The sequence below is a fragment of the Corvus kubaryi genome, unplaced genomic scaffold, assembly GCF_017639235.1.
Source record: "Corvus kubaryi isolate FWS band 111438036 unplaced genomic scaffold, C.kubaryi_AGA036_p1.0 37387, whole genome shotgun sequence".
Taxonomy (NCBI): domain Eukaryota; kingdom Metazoa; phylum Chordata; class Aves; order Passeriformes; family Corvidae; genus Corvus; species Corvus kubaryi.
In genome coordinates, this window is record NW_024581129.1 from 76658 (window position 1) to 104453 (window position 27796).

The following is a 27796-nucleotide window of genomic DNA, read 5'->3' on the forward strand; positions in this document are numbered from 1 at the left end:
ACACCACCAAGCTCTTGGCTCAAGGCTGTATGCACTAGCACGACTATTTTAAAAAATGACATCATTTACACATACTGAGCAAGCAGAAGCTCTGATAAAGGCAGCAATATGCAGAGAAATACAGTCATATTTGGTACTAAATCTGGATTTACAAATAATTGTTTCCCCTATCCTCTGTGCTTTTTAAATATTGAACTACTGAATTTTTCACAAATTGTGTGGCCTAAAAACTTTGAGTGTCTGCAGACTAGCAGTACTCATCAAAACTACATCAGTAACACAAGCCACCCAACAAGCCAGAAACCTCACGGACAAATGAAGTGCATCTGTTATTTCTTAGAATAATGACTATGATTTAGATATTTCTTAATGCTGACAGTCAAGGTTGTGCTACCAAGAAGACTTTGATTTTGCTAAAACACTCAGTGCTTGCGTTCTTCCTTCTCTAACAGATTCCATGCCAACTTTAGAAAGGCATTAAAAATCAAGTATGAATACTACTGCCAAAACCTTATTAAGAAACTTTGATAATCTCCTTGCTTAGGGGAAAGTTAAAAGAATCCTAGAACCATTTGCAAAAGAAAAACTGGTATATAGCTAAAATAGGAAGATGCTGAAATAGGGAAATATATGTAAATCATTAACAGTAATGCAGTAAAAGCATTAAATTAGTTAAACAATGATGAAAAGGAGAGCAAGGCTCTGCTTGTCTGTTTTTATGTATTCACCTCTAAACCAAGATTTAAATACTATGGAAAACAAATCCTATTGTGAACAATAAGTATGACCACTACCGCTCACTCATTTGCTGAAATGATTCTCAAACAGTTTTAAATACAAAGTTGTGCGTGACATTGTGAAACATTAAATTCAGAGAATCAGTGTCACTATCTTATTCCATGAAACACTAGTTTGGCCACAGGGTGTGCCAAAGGTTAATCTTTCTTCCATTAGAAGTGGAAACATACCTGACCGCGAGAGACAGGCTGCCCCATCCCATTCAACATTAGTACCTGAAGGTAGTTTAAAGGCCAGCATGCTACCTTTCTTGAAGCCTGTCAGTTCTTTACAGTAGCAAGCATTAAGGAAATCACAGAATCACAGAATATCCTGAGTTGGAAGGGACCCACAAGGATCAAGTCCAACTCCTGGCCCTGCACAGCACAGCCCCAACAATCCCACCATGTGCCTGAGCTCTGTCAAGCTCATGGCTTGGGGCCATGACCATTCCCTGGGAAGCCTGATCCAGCGTTCAACCAACCTCTGTGTAAAGAACCTTTTCCTGATATCCAACATAAACCTCTCCTGACACAGCTCCCTGCCGCTCCCTTGGGTCCTGTCACTGGTCACACAGAGCAGAGATTCCTTCCCTCAGGAGGAAGATGCAGACAGCGATGAGCCTTCTCTCGGCCTCCGCCAGCTGAAGAAGCCAAATGACCTCAGCAATTTGTCATATGGCTTCCCCTTCAGAATCTTTGTGTCCCTCCTTCAGATGCTCTCTAAGAGCCTTAGGTCCTTCTGATACTGTGGTGTCCAAAACTGCCCACAGGACTCAAGGTGAGGCCACACCCCAGAACAGAGCAGAGGGGGACAATCCCCTCCCTTGCCCAGCTGGCAATGCTGGGCCTGATGCACCCCAGGACACAACTGGCCCTCCCATCTGCCAGAGTATATAGCAGTGCTTCATCTTTTAATTAGAAAAACCTTAGAGGAATGCTTCCCTACTCTCTCCCAAACAAAGAGTTAACCTATCAGCAAGCCACCTACATTTTTGAATTTACTTTTATAGGTTAGTTTAAACTCTCCAAAAAAACCTCAACCAAAACCAAAGACAACAACAAAACAATTCCCACACCACCACACTTTAAGATTTTTTCCCTCTAACTCTTAGGAACATTAGGTTCTGTTCATTATCTTAAGTGTTCAAGTATCCTTCCTGGAAGTTATGCCAGAAAAAATGATGACTTTTACTAGTAACCTCACTGAAAAAAAAAATTTCAAAATTTATATATAATAAGCAACTCCTTATTTTGAACCTGTTGATTATACATTCAAGTGTTATAAGCTGTTCCTTTCTTATCCCTAACTGTACTGTAGTGGAAAATGGTTTTTTGTCTGTGATGCTCCAAAATCTCTTTCAGAGCCAGCACTATATAGAAATACTTTATATCCATTACTACATACCACACCAAAAATAAAATATTAATAATTTTTTTCCCTACTAAAAATGAGTCAGAGTGAATACCAAAATATTCATCCACCATCTATGCAGAATACGCAACATTTTTCTGCAAGAATTGCTGAAAAGACAGAATGCTACGTCTAAGGGAGAGATTATCAAAAGTACTTCGCTCTGGTTCTTGTAATTGAACAAGAGAATAATGACAGTGCAGAAATAACACAATGTCAGTGCACGCAGATATTCCATTAAAACGCCAGAACTAAACCCCGTCAGACAACATTAAAAAATTACACAAACGTACAAACACTACTATGCTCTCTGCTGTATTTATGAGCAGCTTTGTTATTCACGAACCCAACTGCTTCGCACGACATCACTCATTAAGCAACACTCTTCAGAAAGACTCCCTCCCCAGCAGCAGAGTCGTTCCTGCCGCCCCTCACCGCGGCGCCGGGCCCCGCGTTTCCTTCACGCCGGCGGCCGCCTAGGCAGGCGTCACAGGGGGACCGGGCACCAGCCGCAGCGCACCCTCAGCGCGGCGAGCGGGGACAGGGGAGCGGGCCCGGAGCGCGGAGCGGGCGCGGCGGGGCCCGTGCTCACCTTGTCCGAGTCCAGGTCGGGGTCGGCCTGGCAGAGGCGGAAGAGGAAGGACTTAGGATCCCTGCAGAGCGTCTGTCGAGTGGTCAGGAAGCAGGTGCCCCCCACGTTCAGCCGGACCCACTTGCCGGGACCCGCGCCGGGCAGCGGTGCCGAGTTACACCTACGGCAGGGCCCGCCCGCACCGAGGCCGCCAGCCGGGGGCACGGGAAACTCACAGTGGTTCTCCGCCGCCATCCTCGCCACCGCCGGAAGGGGCCGCCCCGGCTGCCGGGCCCCAGGCGCACCGCCCACCGGAAGCGGCGGCTGAAACAGCGCCCTGCCTCCTTCTCGCCCGGCGCCCGAGCGGCTTCGGCCCGGGGTTCCGGGAGCAGCGCTCACGCCTGCGACAGGGCCGCCACCGGGCCGGAGGCCGCGGGCCCGTCTCGTGTGCCCCCTGCCCCTCTGCCCACGGCGGAAGGAAGAGGCGGAGGCCGCGCAGAACCCTACATGCCTTTATTACAGACTACCAAGCATAAGTGAAATCCGTCATCCAGTCACTAACTACACATCTACAGCACAGAGATCTGTCAGGAGGAGAATAAACAGTCATTAAATTATGAGATATGATTAAATCATCGACCAATAGAAAATTTATATAATAAAGCCAGAAAAAAGGTGTAAAATATAGTTTACAATAATTATTCACATTCAAGGCTGTACATCAATACATACAACACCATGGCCCCGAACATGAATTCAATCCAAATAATTCATATATTAGAATTTAAATAACACAGACTGAACTAGAGGCCAACAAGAGCCAGCAAATAACCTTATAAGAATAAAAATACAAAAGTGTGTATCTTATATCATTGCATTATTTGCTTCTGTCTTCACAAGTTCTTGGAGGAGGGGAGATTGTTTTGTGGTTTGTTGAGGGGGGGTCAGGGGTTTTGTTTGTTTGGGGTGGGTTTTTCCTTTTTTTTCTTTTTTCTTTACATCACAGTTAAGCTACAAACCAGGTAGAGCATATTACACATGTAACTGACTGCCACCAACCTGAAAACAGCATACAACTATCAAAACTGATTATTGTTCCTGGTTCCTATTTTTTTTTCTTTTATCAGATACAGTAATTTTAAGTTCTGCTACCATTTTGAACATTCGCCACATCAAATCGGTTAGTACATGGCCATAGGAAGCTTTGTCAAACGGCAACCATCTACATTCATGGCCCGGCTGACAGACAAGACTTCTCTCTTGCCCAGGGACAGGACTCGAGGAAATGGCATGAAGCTGAGTCACGGGAGGTTTAGGTTATCTGTCAGGAAAAGGTTTTTCACCCAGATGGCGGCTGAATGCTGGTACAGGCTCCCTAAGAAGTGGTCACACTAGCAAGCCTGCCTGAGTTCAAGAGGGTGTCTGGCACATGGTGGGATTGCTGGGGAGTCCTGCACAGGGCCAGCAGTTGGACTTGATGACCCTGATGGGTCCTTTCCAACTCAGTATATTCTATTTATTCTAAAACCAGGCTATTAGGTGCTTAAGAACCTCTCCAACTGTTTGTTGCATAACAGTAATCTCTTCTATGAAAGAGGAAACATTCTGAAATTATCAGTCATATATGAAAACGTGCCATTTTGGGTCACAGAACTTTGTCTGTAAGCTCACTTGATCAACTGATGGATAATCTGCATCATGAGGCTTTGCAGGAACATTTCCATTTGATTAATAAAATATTTCCATGAAGTATTACAGGCATTCAGCAAAATTTCAGATATAAATACCACACCTATTTGTGCAATTTACTAGTAGAAAGAATGATCAGAATCCAGAGGCCACATGTTTAGGCAGCTATTAATTCACAAGTTCTCTCCTCAGCAAGGTGTTGAAATCAAATGTTTTGTCGACAAGCCAAATGAAGTCATTGTCTTGACTTTACTAAATCATTCAAAAGAAAATGTACATGTGGGAAATTCTCATAATTCTTCAAAGTTCCCAGCACAAAATATATCAAGCACATTAAATTAAGCATCTTGAACTATGAAAACTGATTAGAATCATCACATATTTGTTTCAATCCACAGTTCTTTCCAGACTTACGTAATAGCAGATAGTTCACAATTAGATCATGTCAGAAGGAGGAAAGGAGAGCACAGTACTGTCTGATAGTTTGATCTTCTCAGCATCTAAGTGCTTAGCAAATGGAATCATAATAGGCAATATCAGTTTGCTCACAACGCCTCAGCATCACACCTGAAGTAACTCTTCCTTAATACAAAACCTTTACAAAACTCGACTTTAAGGTGAACGGTAACAAACTAATTTCTCAGTTTATCAAAGTAGTCTTGAACTTCTTGTGACTGGGCAGTAGTACTTCATCCTTTCTTAAGCTCCACACACAGAAAAAGATGGAATAAATACCTTTCTGAAGTTCAAATACCAAGCAAAGCAAAATGACAACACTATTGACCAGATTCTTCATAAATTATTGGCAATTGTTCAAATTGCAAGAGATGGAATGCACCAACAGATTGTGTTTTCAGTAGGCCTGCAGTGAGGAGGAGTCTTAAGAAGAGTCTTCAAGTACCTAACAATTTTTTTTATGCTTTGAAAACCTTGGATTAAAAGCAGAAAAATCACCTGGGCTTACGCGCAGCTCTGAAGAACCTCCCTTGCCCATTGCATTCCATGAACTCCCATGAACCACAGGAGTGATCTTCAGGCCAAAGATATGAATCTACCCCACATCAGGTATAAGCATTCAAAATGGGTACCAGCCCTTCAAAGTATGCAGCACCTGTCAACACACATTTAAGTGGACAAACTGGTAAAACATACCTGAATCCACAATTGCTTTGTGACATCTCACTCTCTACTCCTGCCACCTTTCGAACTCACAGATTCCACCTATAGCCCAAGAAACAGAAATACCTCTCCCAGGAAAGTTCTAGTTCCTTCCTAAAAAGGCAGTAGCTAAGTAAGACTGGATTAGGAATACTGAAGTTCTAAGCGGAGTGATGCCTGTAAGAGATGCTCATAGTTTTCTAATAACAGCATGGTCAGTTAAAAAAAAAGGACTTCTAGAATGCAGACATCAGCCTTCCAGATACCTTCTTGCCAGCTTACTGGTACTGCTACCAAGATCTGGCTGGCTGAAAGCTTTTGGTGGGCAGGATGGAAGTCTACTGAGGGAAGATTTTCAAGGTGTGAAAAAACATAGCAATTAACTTGTTATGGTAAAATGACAAAATCTAAACATTACAGAAAACATGTTTAAGCACACCGAGAATTATACCTAGTTAACAAGCCAATGGAGGTCATTTTGCCAGACTTTTTATGTAAGGCCAAGTTTTGTCACATGGAACAGCAGTGGCACCGTGAACCTCCATCACTGCCAAACTCCCCTGTATAAAGCTGGGGATCTGTCTGGATCTCTATAGCAGAGACTAAATCCAAAAGGGGTATGGGCTTGCCTCCAGTGGACACAACACATGGCTGGAATTTGACAGCTGGAGAACAAATGGACAGCACTGCAACAGCCTTAAAATACATGTCATCTTGGTTAGAATGGCACATACAGCTTACTACAGACTCAGACCAAAGATGCCCTGTGCTATTCAAATTTGAGTGACAAGGAGTGTACTTCGTACGTGATGAAATTTCTCATGATGCAAAGGGAACACTTTTCTGTCTTCCTCATCTCAGCCATTTACAGGACACCTTCTCTCCCTTACCACCAGACACAGTAAACCAGGGATTTGCTTCTCTCAGGTTTCCATACGTGGTGGGATAGAGAAGACTACAAGAACGCAGTTGGCTCCAAAAGCAAAGGCAACTGCACTGCCTCTTTTAAAGACTGGAAAAGCTGAACTGCCATCAAGTTCAACCATATAACACAGTTTTTAAGAGATCAATAATAAATCTCCTTCACCCTATACAAGAAAATATTCGACATTCATGTATTTTCTGAGAAATTTGATAAGCCATTTTTTTTAAAAGACTGCTTCTAGAAACAGTAGCCTAGGAGTTTTTTCAACATTATAGAGAAACCTTTCTTTGGTGGAAGGAAAAGCACATCATAGTATGACAACTCAAAATGCCAAGTAATGGTATGTGTAGTGAGTGAATAAATAGGTGTGATGTTTATACTGCTTTTAAAACAAGAAAGGAATGCCTTTGTCCAGACCTAGGTCATTCCTCTATGCAAGGTCTAGGAACACAGGCATGCCACACAGGAAGTTGTGTCTTTGTAACACTACAAGAAATGTTTGACCACAAAAAATAGCCATAATTTGAAGAGGGTAAAGGAGATTGATATGAAAAATATTTTCATTTTATAGATATGCTTTAAGTACCATATATTTTCCCCTTTGTATCAATATTTGCCTTTTTCTAACCAGATTACTTTATTATCTATATTTCAATTGCTTACATTTTTTTCCAGAGTTCCTGAATGTTTGGCCAAGGATCAAAAACAGAATTGACATCTCATTATAAAATGAGACAAAAAAAAAACCTCAAGTAATCAATTGTACAAAGTTTTCACACTTCCTTCTCTACTCAGATAAACAGGTTGGCCCCACTAAAATGCACAACACATACACACCCTGGAAAAAAAGCTTCTAGACCTCATCTGCTGAAAAGGTGAAAAACTAGTTACTATTTCAATAGTAGCCTTTTCTTCCCCATACTAACTAGTTTCTCTTTTAGTTAGCATTAATTAAAAGCATGCTGGTAAGTTTACCATCCCTTGATTAAACACACATATGACTTATATTAAAATTTAAACTTAATGTTTAAAATGCTTCAGAAGCCAACATCTCAATTCTAGAAATTTCAGTGCTATGTTCAGCATTTTACTCTTCCAAAACTTTTATCATTGGAGCCTGTCTGTCAGACAAATACATCTGATTCACTCACATAATTACTAAAGTACCACACAAATCCTGCAACCAGAGCTATATTAGGAATTACACAAGGGTGCAACTGACCTGGCTACAAATGCCATATACCAATAAGCTGGGGGACTGTGAGGAAAGGAAGAGAAAACAAAGAGGTGGTACGTAGGAGAGGCATATAAAAGCTCCCTGATGAAACACAGTTTAATGATAATCTGAGAGTCACAGAAAACTCCAGCCCCATAAAATGCAAGGCTGGTACATGATTCGGCATGTGTGCGTGTGGATTGGTTTTAACTCATCTTAAGTGAAGCTGGTAATGCAAGGTCTATCCACTAGTCTGCAGCAGAAACCGAACTGAAGTGCACAAAAGCAAGATCTTCACTGCAATGATATGCATGTGGAAGCCTCAACAGAAGCACAAAGAGCGAGCAAAGCAACCCTGAATTCCATTAGGTTTTTGCTTTTCTTCCTTTTTTTTTTCCTTCTTAAAAAAAAAAAATTAAAACAAAAAAAAAAAAACCAAACAGACAAACACAAAACAAAAACATTTCAGACGTATGCTTCCCCTTGAGATGGTAATAGGTGGGTTGAAAAGACTCCTCTGATCGGCTGCACACGGAGTTCTAGCAGCAAGAAGGGAAACGGAAATTTTGGATGAGCTTTACTATTTTGCAGCATTCTGGTGGTATCTGTGCCGCCAAACTTCATGTATCTTTTTGCACCATTTATGAGCATTCCCACTTGGGTCCATCAGGTAATATGTCCTGTTTGGCTATAAGTGAACAACATTTCAATGATTACTCCAAACATAGTTAAACCAAAAAGCAGTAGTAATTCTGCACCTACCAATAAAATAATTATTCATAATTAGTTCATTAACTTTCTGAAAGTTAAACTCAATTACAGCTATGTAACATTATATATTACTGATTAACCATACATCTGGCACCTCAATATTTTTAAGCAGTCAACTGACAATATATTAATACACCTCTCATGATTCACTACATATAAAGAGGGCTAAATTTTAGAAGCCCTTAAGAATGTCCTTCAAATCCCAAAATCCACTTACAGCTTATTTAAACACTAATAATAAAAACACAGTTGCATTTTTGTGAGAAATGTGTATGTCAGAGTGCGTTTTTGTGTGATTTTTGTTTTATTATTGTTTGATTTTGTTTGGGGGTGAGGATTTTGTGCCTTTTTTTGGTTGGTTGACTTTGTTCAGGTTTTTGTTTATTTTTGTTTTAAATTAAGACTATGAAATTTTGTATCTAAGCTATTATACCTTCTCCAGAAAAATCTTTTTGATAACAGCTTACAGAAATTGCCCAAGGACCTTAAAGCAATTTACAAAGAAATTCAAAGAAGAAACTTACCGTGTGAACAAAGAACGTCTTAAAATTCTTGGCTTCTGGACGCAACTCTAAAGACCATGGAATTTCTCCTTTTAGAACTTTGTTGACAGGATCCACATAATACAGGTGGGGCCCTTCCGTGAGCAGCAATTGGCGCCGACGTGCAAACAATCCCTAACAAGAAAAGTAGAAGCAGCAATGCAAAAAAAAAAACCATGAAGGAATTAAAAATGTAAATCTACAGATCTCTGAACTGAACAAGAGAGGCAGGATAAAACCAGCTCAGTGATAGGATGGTATGTTTGGGTTTGGGGGTCTTTAATTTTACTTTACCTATTTGACCTCACTCCTTTTTTAGGGTGTTGCAGTGCATTTCTACTACATGGCAAAACACAAGTACTATTTTGGGAAAGTATCTTCAAGTTCTAGTAAAACATAAAACACCTAGCTGTACAGAGTGAAGCAGAATCTATGTCTCAAAGAAATCAATAGTCATGATTTTGTAGAAAAGACTACGAAGAAGCAGGTAGTAACTTCGATAAAAGAGAACCTTCTTTCCTGTAAAGCTGATGCAGACTACCCTTGCTCATCTGTACACTGCTGAAGTTAACTCTTACGTTCTAATGTCACCTCTCCCTCTCTCAGGATAAAGGTACAAAGTCAGATCCAGAAAAAACACCACAGTTGAAAACAACATGGGCTTGTATTTCATTTTTTGGTATTTTTGGTTCAAACCACATTCAGACATGCATCAAGAAAGAGTGTTTAGTGGACTATATCAGACTAGGAGGAGGAGGGGGAGCAAACACTCATTTGCTACAATCTCAAAATGAAAGCATCAATAGCAGATTTACTTTAGGCTTTTCCAGGAAATCAAGAGCACATCACTAAATCAAGGGGAAAAAAACCAAAACAATCTGTTCACAAGAAAACATGAATTTTTAAAAGTAACTTGTTTATAGGTGCCAAATTGTTTAAACAAGGAAGGTTTAAAACAGGCTGCTTATCTATGCTGCAACTGAAAAAACCTGACAGCTGAATCTTGTTACAGGAAATTAAGAAAAGCCCTTACCTTTCTTTTGTCCACTGGACCCATTTTTAGGATTAAGTTATTCTCTACAAACTGATGCCTTAGAAAAAGAAAAATAACTATTACTCCAGAAGTAATTCCTTCACAGAAACAGCTGTTATTATCAAGCAGTTTTTCACGTCACCCCTTGCATGTCCTTTTCCACAAGAGTCCTGAACAACTTTAGTACATGAGTTTTGGACTCTTCCTCAGCCCAGACCAGAGAGTTTTTTTCTAAAATTTGACAGGGGGTAAAAAAAACCAACCAACCAAAACCAAACAAAAAAACCCAACCAAACAAAAAAACCCCCCAACCAACCAAAAAAAAATTAACAAGACCAAACAAACCAGCAAAAAAATAAACAACAAAAAACCCAAACAAACCAACCAACCAAAAAAACCCCCACCTAAACACATCAACCCCCCCGACCCCCCTCACCCCAAACAAACAAGAACAACAAAAATTCACACATGAGAGACTTCTCTAAAGAGTGAAAAGAAATGCTGTTACATAATCTGGAGGTATTTTGGTTAGATATCCACAGAATATTATCATGCAAAAAATTCCAACAACTTATGGCATCTGTAAAAAAGGAGGAACCTTTTCTAGTTCTAGGACTGTAGAGCGAAGACTCCTCAGCACTGGATAGCGTCATTCTGCCTATCTTATAAACACACTCCACATCATCTTCTAGACCTTGCAAATTTTAGAAATATAATATTAGGGTTTTGCTGCCACTGCTTTAAAAATAGAAGCCAAGAAAAATCTAGTTGCTAATTGTTTACTTGAAAATACTAAGATTGACAAATATTAATTTGAATCAAAATCACTTATTTTTCAGGATTCTTTATTGCTGTGCAAGCTAGTTAGCTACATTCAAAGATCCTACCAAGGATTTCCACCAGCTTGTTTTGCCAGAAGTAACCTCTTTTCATCTTCAGAAAATTGTAAATCCAGCTCAAAGGAATTGTTGTCAAGATCATGAATATACTGTTCAATATTTCCTCCTGATGTCTGTGGTGTACTTGTCTCTGCAGCAGACAGTGAATGGGAAGAGGCAGAACTAGAAACTTGCATGCAACCGAACTGACTCAGGAGATTGTCATACTAAAGGAGGAAACAAAATGAAGTAATTAAATGTCTTTTATTAAAAAGCTTATTTTGCACCAAACTGTGGCTTTTAATTTAAGCATGCTTTTGTTTATTTTGCTTTTGGGCAAAACCCCAGCCTATTCCCTATAGATCAGCAGGCATTTATGCAGAAAAGTATGACTGATCAAAAGCAAGCCAGCCTTGTTTTTTCAAAACACTCGCTTTATCGGAAAACAAATGCTGATTTAAGTAAAAACATAACCAGCAATTTTTATTAGACTCTTAATAATTAAAGTCTTCATCAAAATATAACTAATCAGTAGTTTCAGTAAAAATATTTATATTATTTATTTCTATCAATAATCAGTAATTATGCTATAATGGAAGTAAGTCTCAGGCAGCATCAGAGCTGAATATAGTAGTAGACAAACGTACATTTCCATAACAATCTTCATCATCCTCTGACATAGCAGGTAAATATGCTGTAAGTTTAGGGGGTGTCTGAAGATGTAGGTTCTCCCACACAATGGACTCGAAGAAGGGGTGAGCCTTAAGAGGTCCATATCCTCCCATTTCTTCACAACCTAATCTGTTGGTAGCATCTAGAACCTAAGCAAATTAAAATTAAGTTAACCAGCACAAAATAATGAAAATGTAAAAAACCAGCTTGTCCCACTGCCCTAAGCATACATATCTATAATATAAGGAGGTTGTTAACAATAAATTTATCAGTATGTCTTGTCAACAAGATTTTGTATTAGATCAGCTCACAGATCTAAGGACAGGAGCACTTCTTTAGGTCCACACAATTTTCTGGCTTTGCTTCTTCATAAAGACTGAAGCAAACATACAGAGAAGGCCTGATGAAGCACACCTCATTTAAGTTTAGTCCACCATCACATTCTAGTGATGCAAGAAGCTGTGGAAACTATAGTTGGTGTCAAACATCAACCTCTCAAGCACCTTAAAGTGACACAGTTCTTGGGATACAACCAGGTTAATACAACCTGGACTTCACCATTCAGGAGACACCGGCTTGGCCATAGAGCTGGCCTTGGACACAGGAACACACTGCTAGGCCTTTCAGGTTGTATTCATCATCATCCACAAAGGTAAGTGCTTCCTCCTTATCCCCTGCTAATATGATAGGCTATTGAACTTTAAAAAGCTTATAACACCTAAAATGTTCTCTGCATATTCACTTGAGTGGCTATGATCTCACTGATGGAACAGAACTACTTTTTCTTCCTACTTGTCAAACCTTCACAGGCACAGTAATTCTTAGGTTGATACTATTGAGACATGTTAAATGCAAGATAACTGCATGCTAAAATGCAAAGCAACTGGATTTATACTGAAATGAATATATCTGCCTGTGATGTACAGAACGCTGTTTTCAACTAAACGATCCATTATACAATGCAAACCCAATTAATTTGAGAACTATGTAAGCCTAAGTATTTGAATCTTAATTTCTGTTTGTAATGCACAGTATCTAGAATTGTTTGCTTCCATTTCACAGAAAGACAGTCCTTGTCCACACTTTAGAATTCAGATTTAAAAAAAAAAAAAATTGAAGTGCTGTTTAATAACAGATGTTGACTTTCAAGACACTCCCCTATACAGTCAACAATGCTCACAGATGTTCCTATTATAAGATTTGCAAGAGCGCACAAAAACTTTCAGGAAAGAGAACTACGTAAGCTGAATGTTTCCAATGTCATCACACCATTTAATGACAAATCAAGTTCAGGGATATCTTTTGGTTCAAGAAGTTAGGCATTTAGGCACTTGGTCAGTTACAAAATCACCAACACAAGCCTTACTACATTCAAAAAGAAAAGATTTACCAATAGCTTTTCCACGAGGTCCTTTGCCTTGGGAAAAAATTTTTCTGGGAAGTCATATTCCAACTTTATTATCTTCTGGAATATAAGATATTCATTTCTGCAGAAGAGAAAAATATTAACTCTTGTTATTAGCTCTCCATGGTTCTTTCACCTTAACCTGAATAACCCAGACAAATACTAAACAAGAAACCTACGAGTTAAGTTACTTTCCCATAAATCTTCCTAGGGTGAAGGAGTACTATAACCCTGTAAGCACCACCAGATACTTGAGCAGTAACAAGAAAAGCTCAAATGACTCAACAGAGAGAGCTGAGGATATGCCTTATAAAAATATAGTTACATGGCAAAATTAACATGCGAAATTCTAGGATAGCTTAAGGAACCTCTCCCTCAGGATCTCTATAGCTAAGCAATTTCATGACATCAAAAAGGACAAATAAAAGCAGGCATGACATTAACACCAACTCTGTATCATGAAAATACTTCAGAACTGGTAGTAAGGTAAAAATCAAATCAGAGACAATATATTTATGATCCACAAGTAAATAATTAGCTCAAATCTCTTACCCAGCTCTAAATGGAGGCAATCCAGCTACAAGTTGATATATTATGCATCCCAGAGCCCAGAGGTCAGAGCTTCAAAACAAAGAGGAAGAAACATAGCAACTTTTTGTAAAAGGAGTCTTTACAATGTAATTTAAAAAGAAAAATTCTTAACCTTCTGCTACTTCGAACATAGTGTGAACCCAGCGGACAAACCTGCTTTGTATAATTTCCATACTATTTTCACTTCAGCCCTTGACAGAAGAGTAGGCTAGCAACACAACTTTCAAGAAAGAACTGTAGAGTAACAGTCCCACAAAAACTGACTACAAGCACAAGAGGAAGACAGCTGAATTCTCAGTCAGAATAATGGGTATGTAATGACTCTGAAAAGAATACTGATTATCTACATGACGATTCAAAGATGCACCCAATTTAATTCAATATATGCCCTTTCAGAATTAAAATACTTTCCTCTAAATATCTGATTAAAAAAATTACAATTCAGCTTTTTACCTTTTTCACTTAAAGCTTTTCTTAAGACACAAACAAAAAGACAGGCTATAATGGTATGTGAGGGAAAGTTAAATTTTAGTGTGGTGGGTAAAGTTTTAGTGTGTTGGCCTGAAAGTGCACTTTTAACTTATTTTACCTTGAGGCAACCTATCCATAGATTTGATTAAAGCTTCAAAGCCCTCACAGAAGACTAAAATACTAACAAAGACTTAAAACTACTCAATGTAAGAGTTTCCTGTACAGATGAAGCATTATGCAACTTCTAAAAGGAGAAGATATTCTGAGTAAGTCTTTCCATTAGCCAAAACAGTCAAAAACTCTTCACTGATGAAAGAAGATGTGAAAAGTCTGATGGTATTTCTCTGACTTCAAAAAATGCTAGCACAAATTACCATACCTATTCATATAAACGATCTTTTGTACCTGTGATTTGTCAGCTACTAGCTTACTCTTCCATCATTGCAATAAAATAGATATACACATTCAGTAGGTTACCATCAACAAACAATTTTAACAAGTTAAGAAATTTCTTAAGGGCATCACTCATACCAGGCACAGAGACAAGCTTTAAAATGTTGCAAATCCCAAATACAGTTTTGGAAAGGTAACTGCAAGTTGATCTAAATACAAGTCAAAGAAAGCTGCAGCCTTCTCCCTAACTGAACAGCACGTGACATTCCATTGTTACTACAGCAGGAAATACCATATTTGAGCAATCTTATACAAAATGGAATTAAAATAATTATATTATTTGGATAACAGACAAAAGTTTTTCTGATCTATTTATGGGTAAGAAGTCCAACTTCACCTTACACATCTCCTTTTCCAGCAACACCTAAACCTGTTTGTAGAACTCCAAAAAGTAGATAAATGGAGGAAACCAGCCCTCAGACAAGAAACAATACTTGATAAGAAAAAAATTTTCAAACTCTCTTAAAAAACCTTTATACTCAAGCATCTTGTTTCTTTAAAATACTGAGCTTGCTTGCTTGCTTGATTTATCCATTCCTCCCCATTCGACAGCTTCCTGACAGAGTCAGTAAAGTTCTGGAATTTGGAGTCCTCACCTCTTACAGGCAGATTTCTCTGTCAGCAGTTCTGGAGAAACATACTGTGCTGTCCCTACAAATGAGTTTGCCCGCGCTGTTAGGGAAATAGAAAGAAATAAGCAAGCACATACTCATGGATAAGCCAATATTCCCCTTCCTCCCCTGTCCCCACTCAGTTAAAAAAAAAACCCAAAAGGCAATCCATTGCAAGTTACATAATGCTACAAAGAACCCATGAGAATTTAATTTCTCTACCTGTCCTCAAAACCTGCTTGGAAGAAACAAATCAATCTCAGTGGTACCTATCTGGTTCAAGAAGGTAGGCATTTAGGTATTACTTAGTTATAAAATCTACCAACACAAGCTTGCTACAGTCAAGAAATAAAAAAGTCTATTGAATTCAGTTCAGCCTACTGCTTTTTTCAAGCACTGTTTGCAGCATCTATTTACAGTCTATTAGTAACAACTAAAGACACATTAATTCTAGAACCTTCACATTTATGCAATTCTGACAGCCACTGAACTTAAACATATAAGCAGAGTAAAACTTACTGTATCAGGTTAGCCACAGTACCTGTTTGTTTGTATTCTTGCCTTGCAAATGAAAACTAAGTAATCTGAAGTAGTTACCCACTGTATTTGGTAATCTAGCTGGTATACCACTACACCAAATATTACCTCCTCTGACATAATCTAAGTAGCGACAGTCAAAACTGTTTCAAGATATTTTAGTGATTTAGGTAAGGTAATGATATTTGAAGGTTACAATTTGGTAAATACAACATAAATACATTTTCTAAGGATCACTTGCTATAATTACTGGCGTCACATAATGAATAATGGCAAACCTTGTCTGCTATCTGCAGATAATACTTTCGCTGTTCCAAAGTCTGTTATTTGAATGTGCATATCTTCATTTAACAAGATGTTCTCTGGCTTAAGGTCCCTGGAAAAGACAGATTTTTATATTCAAACAGCACACAAAGTTAAAACTGACCTAAGTCTAGTGACTTAGATACATAATGCTACAACAAATGAGTGCAGACACTCTATAAACATTGTTACAACAACTTCTCTAACTTGTAGCTGTCAACCTGCAGACTAACAGATTTTGGTAAGTCCATTACTTAACTTTTTTTTTAAAACATCGAGTAAATAATTATCTCAAAACTACGCTACTGTGCATGTCACATTCTCAAAAATTTAAAAAAAAAAAAAAAAAAAGGACAAACAAAAAACCCAAACAAATCCCAACAAAAACCCCACCTCACAAAGACACACACAAAAACCCAAGCCCCTTCACTCCAAAGCCTTAATTTAAATTAAAAAATTAAATCTGATAGATTGATATGGCATTGAGAGCTTCTAGGTCTCTTTCCTCATTGCAAAACTCCAGTTGGTCAAACACTGGCAAACCCAGCCCTAGCTAAATGTCCTGACTGGGTAAGAACCATAGATCACCTCCATGCATAATCTGTAATTTCAAATGCATGCCTACCATTTGCATAGACACTGCCTCTGATTCTGAATAAAACCAGACTTCACAGTATCACAAACACGACAGAAAGCAATACAGAGGTAGATGTCAAGAGGTGCATTAGAAACAATTTAAGAGCATTCTGTTGCACTGATACGATATTCCTTTGCACCAAGTTTCCTTAGCTGATCCAAAAAGAAATTACATACTTCCCTCATAAGCAGTATCTTTGAATACTCATAAAGAAATCTAGGCGCATGGGAGTTGTTTTGTTTGACTAATAAGAAAAAAACAGTAAAAACTGAAAGCTGTTTCTGTCAATCACTGTGCAGCATTATTTTCTTCAGATTAAAGCCCCCTACTATGGAAAAGCATGAGTTGTACAGTTTAAAGTCTGGAAACTAGCACAAACTGTTTGTAAACAAACAGTTCTGTGTAGGGCCTTTTTAAGATACATATGTATGCAGATATATTGTACTCTGTACACACATATATACTGTTTATATAATATATCATATACCCACATTAATACAGTATTATGGATCTATAGCTATATATCCAGATACACAGAGAGGTATCTGTAATAAATTTTCCAGGGTAGCCTGACTTCTTGAAGTGGTTCTATCTCATGTCCTATTTCTTCAGGCAGCAGGAAATCCCAAGAGCTTTCAGGCACTGCTACGGCTGTGGCCTCATAAACTTCATATGAAGTTCTCTAACTGCAGAATTTCACTGTTTTCTTTTGAGCTCCTCGTAGGGTCCTTCATATAAAGACAAGTATAAAGCAGCTCTTCTACAATATAAGGCTTCCAATATAGGCTTAGTAACACTGAGAATCATGCTACATTCATTTTATAAGCATTCTCTCAGCCTAAACACATGGACTGTAAAATCAAAGTGAAACTAGGAGTTCTTGAACTTCCCCCCTCCCCCTGTAGAAAACCTTGTGCTTTCAGTACTCTCCACATCTATCCCCCTTAGATTTTATTTCAAATTATTTCACAAAAACTTGTATTTAAAAGGAAAAAAAGGGTTTTTAATAACTTGAAAGAAATAATGCTATCAGAATTATCATCAGTCAGCTTTTTGCCAACTAGCATCTGGTGTCCCATGACAACAGCTTGGTGACCTACAGACAGAACAGATTTCCTACCCAAAAAGAAGTTCTGCAGCTCTGATGTCTAGCACTTAAAGTTTTATTTAATAAACATGAATGACAAAACATGATTATTCAAACAACATACCACATCAAAAACAACTTCAAAAGTACTACTCAAAATTCTGCTAATTTCACCACTTACCTAATTATTGTGCAGCTTTGTGGAAATTGTTCACTCAGTGAAAACTAATATAGATTAACTTTACTTGATTACACAGTACACATTAAGTCACACACAAAAAGAATTCTAGTTAACTTTTGCTACATAACGACACAGGAAAAAAAGTGTAGTTAAACCAAAAGTCAGTTTCTGGTTTTTAGGCCAACCGATGAAGCTTGAAAGACAAGCTTTGGGTAATGTTAATTCTAGGCCAGAAGGTTGTCTTACTTTTTCCTGCTCCAACAGTTGGTATAACAGCAATTGGCTCTCCTCCTCAAGTTTGCTGTGTTTAGTTACTGATGTTAACTGTACTAGTGCTGATCAAATGCAATTTGTGCTCTTTAGCTTTCCACAAAATCCACATTTGCTTTTACCTTCACAAAGAACACTTCTAGAAAAAAAAAAAACACCTTGTGCATGGTCAACTGCATGTCTGTCTCAACTTTGTATTACCTGTGAATTATTCCTTTCCCATGCAAATACTCCAGGGCTGATACAATTTCGGCAGTATAAAATCTTGTACAGGTCTCATCAAACGAGCCAATTTTGCGTATATACTTTAGCAGCTCTCCGTTTTTGGCATAGCTAAGCCCAAAATCTGAATGTAACTCAGTTAAGGTTTATTTCTAAGCCAATCTAAAACAAAAATCCCCACATCTTATTCCAATGACAAGAATACTACTAAAAATAACATGAACAACAGGGAAGAAGTTTGTTAATTTGAAACTTTACAAGTAGCAACCCAAAATAATTTCTTAAATATGTTAACAACCTAGGACATGGGTCCAAATTTCTTAGCATAGCAAAAACTACTCTGTAGTTTTTCCAGAGAGTGGCGTGATTAATTAATTTAAATTACATACATAATTGCCCTCAAAGAGAATTATTTACAGTAATAACTGATCAAAGTTAAAAATTGTCCCATCACCTGGAAAGCACCAGAGCAAGTGTTTACACTGCAAAAGAGGCCCTGTGAGCTCATACTGTATGATATAGTACAGTAGTGCTTGCCAGCACTATTAGCAGCCTCTGGGAAAACCAGAAAACTACCTACTGACCCAGAGAGAGCTTGGGAAACGGTAGCCCAAACAGAGGATTCAGATTATTGTATAAGCACCTTCACCTTTACATAAGAAAAGTTTTAATAATAGCTCTAATTGTAGAAATGAAACTAGTAGGAAATATAGCTGGCTAGCCCTATTTTAAATGCAGGAATTATGGTGTTTTACTACAGATATACACACACACACACACACATACATATACACATCAGGAATAAAACACTTCTAATACATGCCCCCCGATTTAGAATTTTTAAATTATTTTAAACTTGGACCCTTCAACATTTACCACATCATAGACAATTTGTTTGACTGCTCCCCCCTGTCCCACAAGACACCTACTCTTCTCTTTGAGAGGACCCACTCGTTCGATCTGCTTAATTACTGTTAAAAGCATGACTATAAAAATTGCATCACATACATTACGATATTTTAAATACCTCAAGTTAAAGTCATCATTTCTGTTAGACCATGTTTCAAAGGAACCACAACTGGGCATTGTTGCTCTTAAGAAAGTATTACAGCAAGTTTTAATATACAAAGGATACATAGCTTTTCATCATCCTGAAAGGTGAAGTAGAGTTTCACAAAAAAAGGGTGATCCAGACGGGACATTACATCTCTCTCTCGTGTCACATATGGTACCTTGTTTTCTTTTATGATATGACGTTTTTCTAGAATTTTAACTTAATGAAAAAAGAGAGAGTAAAAATGCAAGAGGTACAATTAAATGAATCCCACCCTGTTTTGGAGTTTTTTGGTTATATATAATTAACATGAAACCACTAATTCTGTTTCTTCAATGGGTGTTTTGTAACTGGACTACATTGATACCGTATTTTCAAAAAGTTCATGTTAAAGGAGTCAGTACTTACTGGCATATTCTCTAGAACTTGCCAATTCGCGAGCCAAGACAACCTGTTGCCAGAGGAAAGAAAATATATTGTAACTGGCCACTAAACACATACACTAATATTGATCTTCCAGTAGGTATTTGGAACACAGCAAAATATTTAAGCATGCGTTCATATTATGCTTCAGCAAGACTTCTGCAGAAATTCAGTTCAGCAGACCAATGCCTGATTTGCCAAAAGACTTACACGTATGAGAGTGTGAATACCGATTTACTTTTTTCCAGAAGAATTCTGAAGATGGTAATGTAAGTCAAAGTAAACTGCGAAATCTTCTTAAAGGGAGGAACAAAAAGCAACAAGTACACTGAGGAATATTCATAAAAATAATTGTCACAGTACTTTGCCTAACATAGATGGCAAAGATTGAAAGATAAATTTTATCTGAGTGAGCAAAAGTAAAAACTGAGACAGAACTTTAAACTATTTACAATTTGTTAAGAAAAAGATTTAAATAAAAGGAACAGAAGATTTCCAATTAGTAGAAGCAAGGGATGAAATTTCAGGCAAGCAGGTTTACATTTTTAAAGAGAAAAGCTTTTGGAGGAACACAAGGCTCGTTTTTAAGAAAGAACTTTATAAAAGGCAACTTTAGAGAAAATCTGAAAAGTCCTCTTGCATGAATGCAAGCAATAACCTTGTAACAACAGATGACTACAGCTTTCTGTTTTTCTCATTGTAAGTTTATATCCATTTCAACACCTTGCTAAAATCTCAACTTCATACTATTTTCTTTTAATCACTGCACCAGGCTTGCTTCTAATCCACTTCTCATTATATTCTAATCCCTTGCAAAATCAGTTATAACAGGGTACTCCAAAATATTACTACATACACCTGATGCTAAATGTTATTTAGGAAATATAAACAAGGCATTTTTTTCAGATGAAAGAAGTGCAGGCAGTTGCCCTGTTTAGTACTAGGAAATTGACCTCAGTTCAGTAGTAACAGGCACCCTCAATTTTTTTTAAGAGTTCATCTCCTACAAACACATTGAAGTTTACAGTATTTGATCAATGAAAATTTCCATTAGAATCAACCAGTCTGTTACAATCTGCATCTCTGCATAAGGAATTTTTGAGATCCTTCTGTGTACACATATAACACTAGATAAGATGTGCAGTCAAATGAGAATGCTATTAACTTTTCTAATTTTTGTAGCTAGGTTTCATCAACCATATCTACCACGAAAGCTTCTGAAAGCAGGTCACTTTAAAAGGCAGTTATTAAATAAAACCCCATATACATGGGGACCATACTCAGATGACAGAAGGCATCAGCTGACACAGATGAAAATGTATCTTGGCACATTAAGCTATGGACTGACTCTCTTCCAGTCCTGCACTGTATCCAATTTTTTACCATTGTATTTCACAGGTATTTCTCACATACTTACATGGATATTGAACAGCTGTGTTCTAAGTACCCACGACTAGGCACTTACCTGATAGCAGGAGTACCTTGGTACCCTCAAGTTCCTTCCTCACCAAACAAACCTGAGCATACCTTATATCTTAACTTCCTCCCAACTAATAATCCAGAAAACCCCAGCAGACAGCCACCAAAAAAAAAAAAAAAAAAAAAAAAGGAAAAAGAAACAAAGAACTCAGAGGTACATATTAATACAATGTCTCTATTATCAGGGGGCTTGAATTTTATCCACCATATGGGAGGAAGTAATATCAGTAAGGAATGTAAATAGTAAGAAATTAGAGGTTAGCTGGATAGCTTAAAAAAAAGACATAAAACTAGCAGAAAAACAAAAGCATAGAACATATAAATGTGTAAGTTGTAAATTCAGACAACAGCAAGGCAAGAAATGTAGTTAAACATCCCAAATTGAAGGAAGGGGAGATAGCTAGAGCAGAGAACCCTCTGAGGCTACAGTGCAGAAATAACTGCCAACATACCTGGCATACATCATGACCAAGCCCCACTCTAAACTTGAACAAATACTTCAGGCAGCCAGAGATTAAATCTGCATTTAAGAACTGGTTTTGGTCAGACAATCATAATTCCTTAGAGCTCCTGTTTTTAAGAAATGCCTCATTTATCGGTGGAGACAAAACCAAGGTGGAATATACATGTACCCACATATAGAAGGAGGAGAGCAACACAACATGCCGCCTCAATCATGAGAATTTTAATTCTTCCACCACATAACAGATATTCTGAAAGTAGCATGAAGCCGTCTACAAAGCAAGTAGATTCTCATTAGTTTAAAAGAGCTGAACAACAAGTAGAAGGCCCTGCATTTCTGTGTTTGTTTATACCAAGCATGGGTCCAAGAAGTTGCAGCTGCAGAAGAAGGTCCCACAAAACTGGAGAGTGCTCTGAAGAAAAACCCTGAAGCCAAATCATGTGCATCTCTGTTGAATTTAAAATGCAGCACTGGCATTAGGTGAGAGTTTGTGGTAGCTTAACAGAAGTCCAAGAAAATGAAATATGTTCATTATGACCTTGAATAAAATATTTTTTTAATCTGAAGATGCCATTGGATATATGGCAATATGAAGGCCCCTGCTTTTTGAGATAAACACTTTTTATTTACAACATTGGTGAGGATCTTGCAGAGTACATCAGATCTCTGAGTCTACAACCATGTTTAATAAGAACAAATCATACGCTTTTTAACAAGATGTTTTGATAACAACATAAAGGTACATGCCCCACAGATCAAATGCTCTGAAGTTGATACATCAGAGGGTTGTGCTGCTGTCCAGGGGGACAGGTAGCAAAGCGCTGGAACAAAAGTTTATTCAAAGCCTGGGCTAAGCCCTATGAACTCCTCTACCTACATGGAACACGGCATTAACTTTCAGAGACCAAAAGCAGGAAGGAAAAGTGTATTACTGAAGCAAAGTGTTCTGGTATACCCAAGCCACAACAACTCTCTTGGATTCTTCAGGGAAACCTGCAAGTTATGCAAACTATGTGTTTGAGTGCAAATTGCTCTTGATGAGCACTAGAGGCCTGCATCCTAAACACCACAGTAGGCTGTACTGGAAGAACCAGAAAACCTCAACATTTAGAGACCTACAACCAAAAATTATATACAAAAAATATATGAAAAAGATACAGAAATATTATTCTTACAACTGGGAAAATACTGAACCATCAGATTAAAGTATTAATTGCTTCATGGATTCATTAAGGTAACACTTAAGTAATTCATTTTTGTGCAATGCTGTGGATGTAAGAAAAAAACCATTTAAGGCTACTGAACACAAATATACTGACTGTGACTCACTAAGTCCTCAAGGACCATGACACTAGAGGCTGAGAAAGAATATTGGAGAAGTATCACTGTTCTTTCTTTCGAAAGCATCTGGCAGTACCTCCTGACATAGACAGGACATTGCACAGTTCTTACCATTAGCTCCTAGACCAGTTCCAATCCTTTCTATCAAACTTTTCACATAACCTATTATGGCTATCACACTTACACTAGAAAGCAATGTTGACTGAACATCCAAGCATCAAGTCATTAGGATACAATGGAACTTTTGATCAATTTAAAAGGAGCTTAAAAAAAACCCCATCACCACCCATATTTAGGGTGACACTTAATAGGCAAGCTTAAATCCACTATATTCAATTCATTTACTCTTCAAGCTGCTCCCTCCACATTTCAATCTCATCAGTCTTATACAACAAACTTTCAAGTTTATCTAAGATATCTGGCACTTCTTATAAAAAGTAAAGTTACCGTTGAAAAAGATCCTTCACCCAGAATTTTCCCAAATTTGAAGTCATCAGGTCGTTTCTTTCGAGGCTGTGGAGGCTGCTGTCCTGTATGTTGCTGCAAGGAGTTTGAATTAGATCTTGATTCAGGTGCTGTGCCCTCCATGTTAGATCCCTGTCTGCTGCCACAAGTGGAAATGACAGATGGAGTGCTGGAATCTGCTTGGTTTCTCACCATTGATGGGGATGAACAGGAGCATAACACCACGCTTGACTGGATTGGAACAGCATCATACTGAAAATGATGAAAAGAAATGAAACTATTATTCCCATACCTGACATAACTACCATGCACAACTGCACTTTATTTCCATACAAGAATTGTGTAAATTCTTCTTTGAATGGGTCATCATTAAAAATCTCTTTAGGAGGGAACATTAGTATTTATTTTGGAAATGGCAGCTTCAGTTTGATAAATACCTCTATTTAGGTCACGCTGTCATATAGCCATAGGTCAAACGTCTGAACACTTTAATTCAAGAATGCTTTTCTTAAACCCAAAAAAATGCTCCTAACACCAAATTTCATGGTATCTTCTCCTACAAATAACATGACCTTAAATTTCTAGTTATACAACGAACACCTGTATTTACCAGTAATATTAGTTCAGAGATCCAAGTTACAATGAACTCTAGATGAACACATGAAAACTTTAATGGAGGCAAAGGACACATTCTTAATTTTTTACTTGGAATTTCACTTTCTCTGGTAGTATTTCTCTTAAATACACATTGGGGAAGGACAAGAAGAAAAGGATAACATAAAAAAGGCACATAAGCTAGAGTGTTTAATAACCGGCAACGCCTAAAACTTTTTTTGAAGAATGCTCTGGTTCATGGCCTTTTAAAACAAGGGAGATTGCATGCACTATTTAAATTGTACATATGGCCACATAAAAACAACCCAATTGCAAAACAAAAAGAACAGATACAGCCCAGAAAACAGCAAGTACAAGGAGACACACTCCTGATTAATGTAATACGCAAAGCAAATCGTCATTTGGTACCTTTTTATCCATTTTCCCTAAGTAAGACCAAGGAACCATGTCAAGTTGCTTTCTGCCCCTTTTGGTAATACACCTCAATTAGTCTGTCAGGGACTGCATCTGATGTTTTACTTCAAACTGGCCAGAAAATACAAACAAATAGGAGAGCTCTGCTAAACTACTGCTGACAAAAAAACCAAACCAAACAACAACAAAAACAACAACAACAACAACAAAAAAACAGAGGAAATATTTAAGAAAGTTAACACCATGGCTGAACATTATTTTTTAATCTCAGTATTCTAACATAGATCCAGCAGAATGAAACTATGACTTAATGAAAATCACCTAATCTCAAAACAGACATAATGTACAACCATGTGAAATAGTCCATAACATACATCATGTTACCAAATTTAAAATTACTTCTGACAAAAAGAATTTTTTTACCTCATGAATTTCAATTTGAAACAATTTTCTGCATTTTTGTCAGAAGCCACCTTAGAAAGGAATTGGACTGGCACTTAATCATGCACATGGTCTTAAAGAACCTAGCTCCCAAAAAAGCGATTCCTCACATGGTTGTGGTCTGTGCAGTAGGGAAAAGCTACCTTTATTTACTGCTAAAATTGACACTATTACTACGAAAACAGCATATACACATTAAAGTATATGTGCTGTCGGTCACAGTTCCTTTTATGCTTCATATACATATATTTTAGCTGGTACCTTCTGCAGACTAACTATTGTCCCCAGCATTTTCATATCCCAGATGAATCACCTCTCCTTCAGACAGCTACTCAAACAGCAGTGTGCCTAAAGATACACGCTAGCTAGAATTAAAAACAGATTGCACCCTTTCCCATCAAGACTGCAGCAGGACTGACACAAGCATGACTGCTCAGCAACTGAAGTGATGCCAGGATAAAAAACATCCCATTAATGGAAATACAGTAAATAAAACACACATACACACAGACTAAATATCGGGATCTAAATGATGAACTGGCTCCAGTCACAAATGAGGTTTTACTGGTTAATAAAGCAGTAGCACTGCAGGGAGGGGGTCTGATCAGATTATGCAGCTAGCAAAAGCACCTCAGAAAAGCAAACAAGCAAGAAAAAAATCCACCACAAAGCAGAGAGCACTGGGAGAAAGAGGGGGAAAGGTGCTGGATGCAGTGTATTTCATTACACAGTAGCTGAAACTAAGTCACAATGAATATCCAGTATAGAAAAATCCTAAGGGAAGAGACAGAAGTAAAAGGACTTTGTAGGAAGAGAAGGTTATTTTCAGCCAGGGTATAACATCAATTAGTCCCAACTTTCTCAAAGGAAAGTCAAGATTAGGAACAAGGAGGACAGAGGAACATGCAGTAGATTTAAAAGGATCAGTTACCTAAGAAATGACAGAACTATGCAACTAGGTCTGTTATGTTGCACCTCAACATTATAGAAAAAGGTAATTCCTGCACTCACCTTTCCACATACCATATATTCTTCTTTAGCATTTTGCCCTGCATTATTTACCTTCTCAGTTTTATTTTGAAAGGCTCCAAAAAACATGTCCGCAGAAACCATAAATGTCTCTACACATATATTTTTAAATACGCCAGAGATAGAATACAGGTCAGCTTATCTGATCTAACTCTGTACCATCACTCTTTTGTAAAAATCAGACTTAAGATCCTTCTTCTGCCAGATGCAGACGATTTTTTAGTGAGAGATGAAGTCAATCACAGCAGAATATTCTAAACTGCATCTGCAATTCTCAGAAGCTTGAGGACGCTCTCCTTCTAGCAATTATCAATATTTCTCAGCTGGCAAGCCAGTGAAAGTACAGATCCTCACATAGTAACTACAGACTTACCTATTGCATGTCATGGATCATCATGACCACACTGATTACCACTGACCTAGTAATTCTATCTCTTTAAAAAGTACTCTCTAACACTACTTCTTTCCCAAACCCTTAAGGGTTCTCCTTTTCATTTACTTTCACATAGAAATTGTTTCATTCTTAGTGCAACATACTCTGAGTTTGAAAGCCTTTCATGGAAAAAAATAACAAACCTCCTGAGAGCTCATGGCATTATAGATCAACAGTCATTTCGAAATCTTCAAGTAATTTTCACTAAATCACTAGAAACAGGATTCCTTTTATTTATATGTGAAATAAGTTCTAATACTGTTCTTTTCCCCACTTGTCTGTGAAGAGTAGAAATAAACTTTAAGTCAACTGGAATCAATGCAAAAAGCCCACTAGATAGCACTATGTTTTTCCTTTCCTCCCACCGCCTAAAAGAACTCATACTTTTTCCCTTTGCAATTCAGCATTTTGACAACTGCACTATCACTACAACTGTTAATGTATTTATATGCATCAAACACATACCACACTTCTCTAAAGCAAGTACAGCCACAACAACTGCATCTCCACTAGCTTTTTCCCACCACAAAATCTGCAACACTACTTTACTGAGACCATTCTATCAACACTGACAGCAGCAAAAAATACTTTTCGAGACTGGGCTTCCACAACTTCCAGTATCCTTTACTTCTGCACTGACTGACAGGATGTTGAACCCTGAAGATGACTGAGAATATCTTTGCTATTGCTGAATTTCTACTAGCAAGATCTATTACAAAGAAAATCACTATGAACAGGGTCCTGACCTCTCAGCTGTCTGATAACACTGAGTCTGACTGCTGACTATTACTGAATCTCAAGCTGCTTTAAGACACAGGGCAAACATGACTCTTCCATCTAACTACTTCTAAGGCCAATTTTTTTGGAAGCAGACTGTGGTAACAGAAAGTATTTTTTACACAAAGCAACATGACCTCTAAACCTCAACCAGTACATTTGTGTTGATTATAAATAATGCTAATGAGGCTATAAGCTAGAAGACTGGCACAACCCAAGATTCTGCTAAAGGCAGTTTAAGTTAGACAGGTTTGGCCTGAGCTGTTTTGTCAACTGTTTTGACATTGTCATATAAGCCAGAAGTTCTGAAACTGAAATTTATTTTGTATTGCTTACAATTTAAACATTGAAAACCTGGGGTTTTAAAATGAAAAAATTAAAAGATAAGCAGTTATAGTTAATAAATTCTTTTCATGGCACACTGGTTTCAGAGAGTTGACAAAGATGCA

The 27796-nt window shown here is 37.8% G+C and overlaps 2 protein-coding genes across 8 annotated transcripts in view; both read right to left on the reverse strand.

Moving 5' to 3' along the window:
• The window catches only part of LOC121668823 (BTB/POZ domain-containing protein KCTD5), a 31202-nt gene extending 28135 nt beyond the window's left edge, over positions 1-3067 (reverse strand). The window contains exon 1 of one of the 3 annotated variants that reach the window (XM_042036995.1): positions 2783-3067. In XM_042036995.1, the coding sequence (XP_041892929.1) occupies positions 2783-3016 (234 nt within the window). In that variant the 5' untranslated portion in view covers positions 3017-3067. The remainder of the gene's footprint in view (positions 1-2782) is intronic. The other 2 variants (XM_042036996.1, XM_042036998.1) reach the window with 2 other exon arrangements.
• A 192-nt stretch (positions 3068-3259) lies between these two features.
• The window catches only part of PDPK1 (3-phosphoinositide dependent protein kinase 1), a 31591-nt gene continuing 7054 nt past the window's right edge, over positions 3260-27796 (reverse strand). For 4 of the 5 annotated variants that reach the window (XM_042036989.1, XM_042036987.1, XM_042036985.1 and 1 more), the window contains 13 exons: positions 23621-23890; positions 19876-19918; positions 19549-19686; positions 18393-18537; positions 15992-16089; positions 15162-15237; positions 13603-13671; positions 13036-13132; positions 11621-11794; positions 10983-11200; positions 10096-10153; positions 9045-9197; positions 3260-8437 (listed from right to left, as the gene is read on the reverse strand). In XM_042036989.1, the coding sequence (XP_041892923.1) occupies positions 8330-8437; positions 9045-9197; positions 10096-10153; positions 10983-11200; positions 11621-11794; positions 13036-13132; positions 13603-13671; positions 15162-15237; positions 15992-16089; positions 18393-18537; positions 19549-19686; positions 19876-19918; positions 23621-23833 (1590 nt within the window). In that variant the 5' untranslated portion in view covers positions 23834-23890 and the 3' untranslated portion in view covers positions 3260-8329. Of the gene's footprint in view, positions 8438-9044; positions 9198-10095; positions 10154-10982; positions 11201-11620; positions 11795-13035; positions 13133-13602; positions 13672-15161; positions 15238-15991; positions 16090-18392; positions 18538-19548; positions 19687-19875; positions 19919-23620; positions 23891-24661; positions 24776-27796 lie in introns of those variants that run through there. The other variant, XM_042036986.1, reaches the window with a different exon arrangement.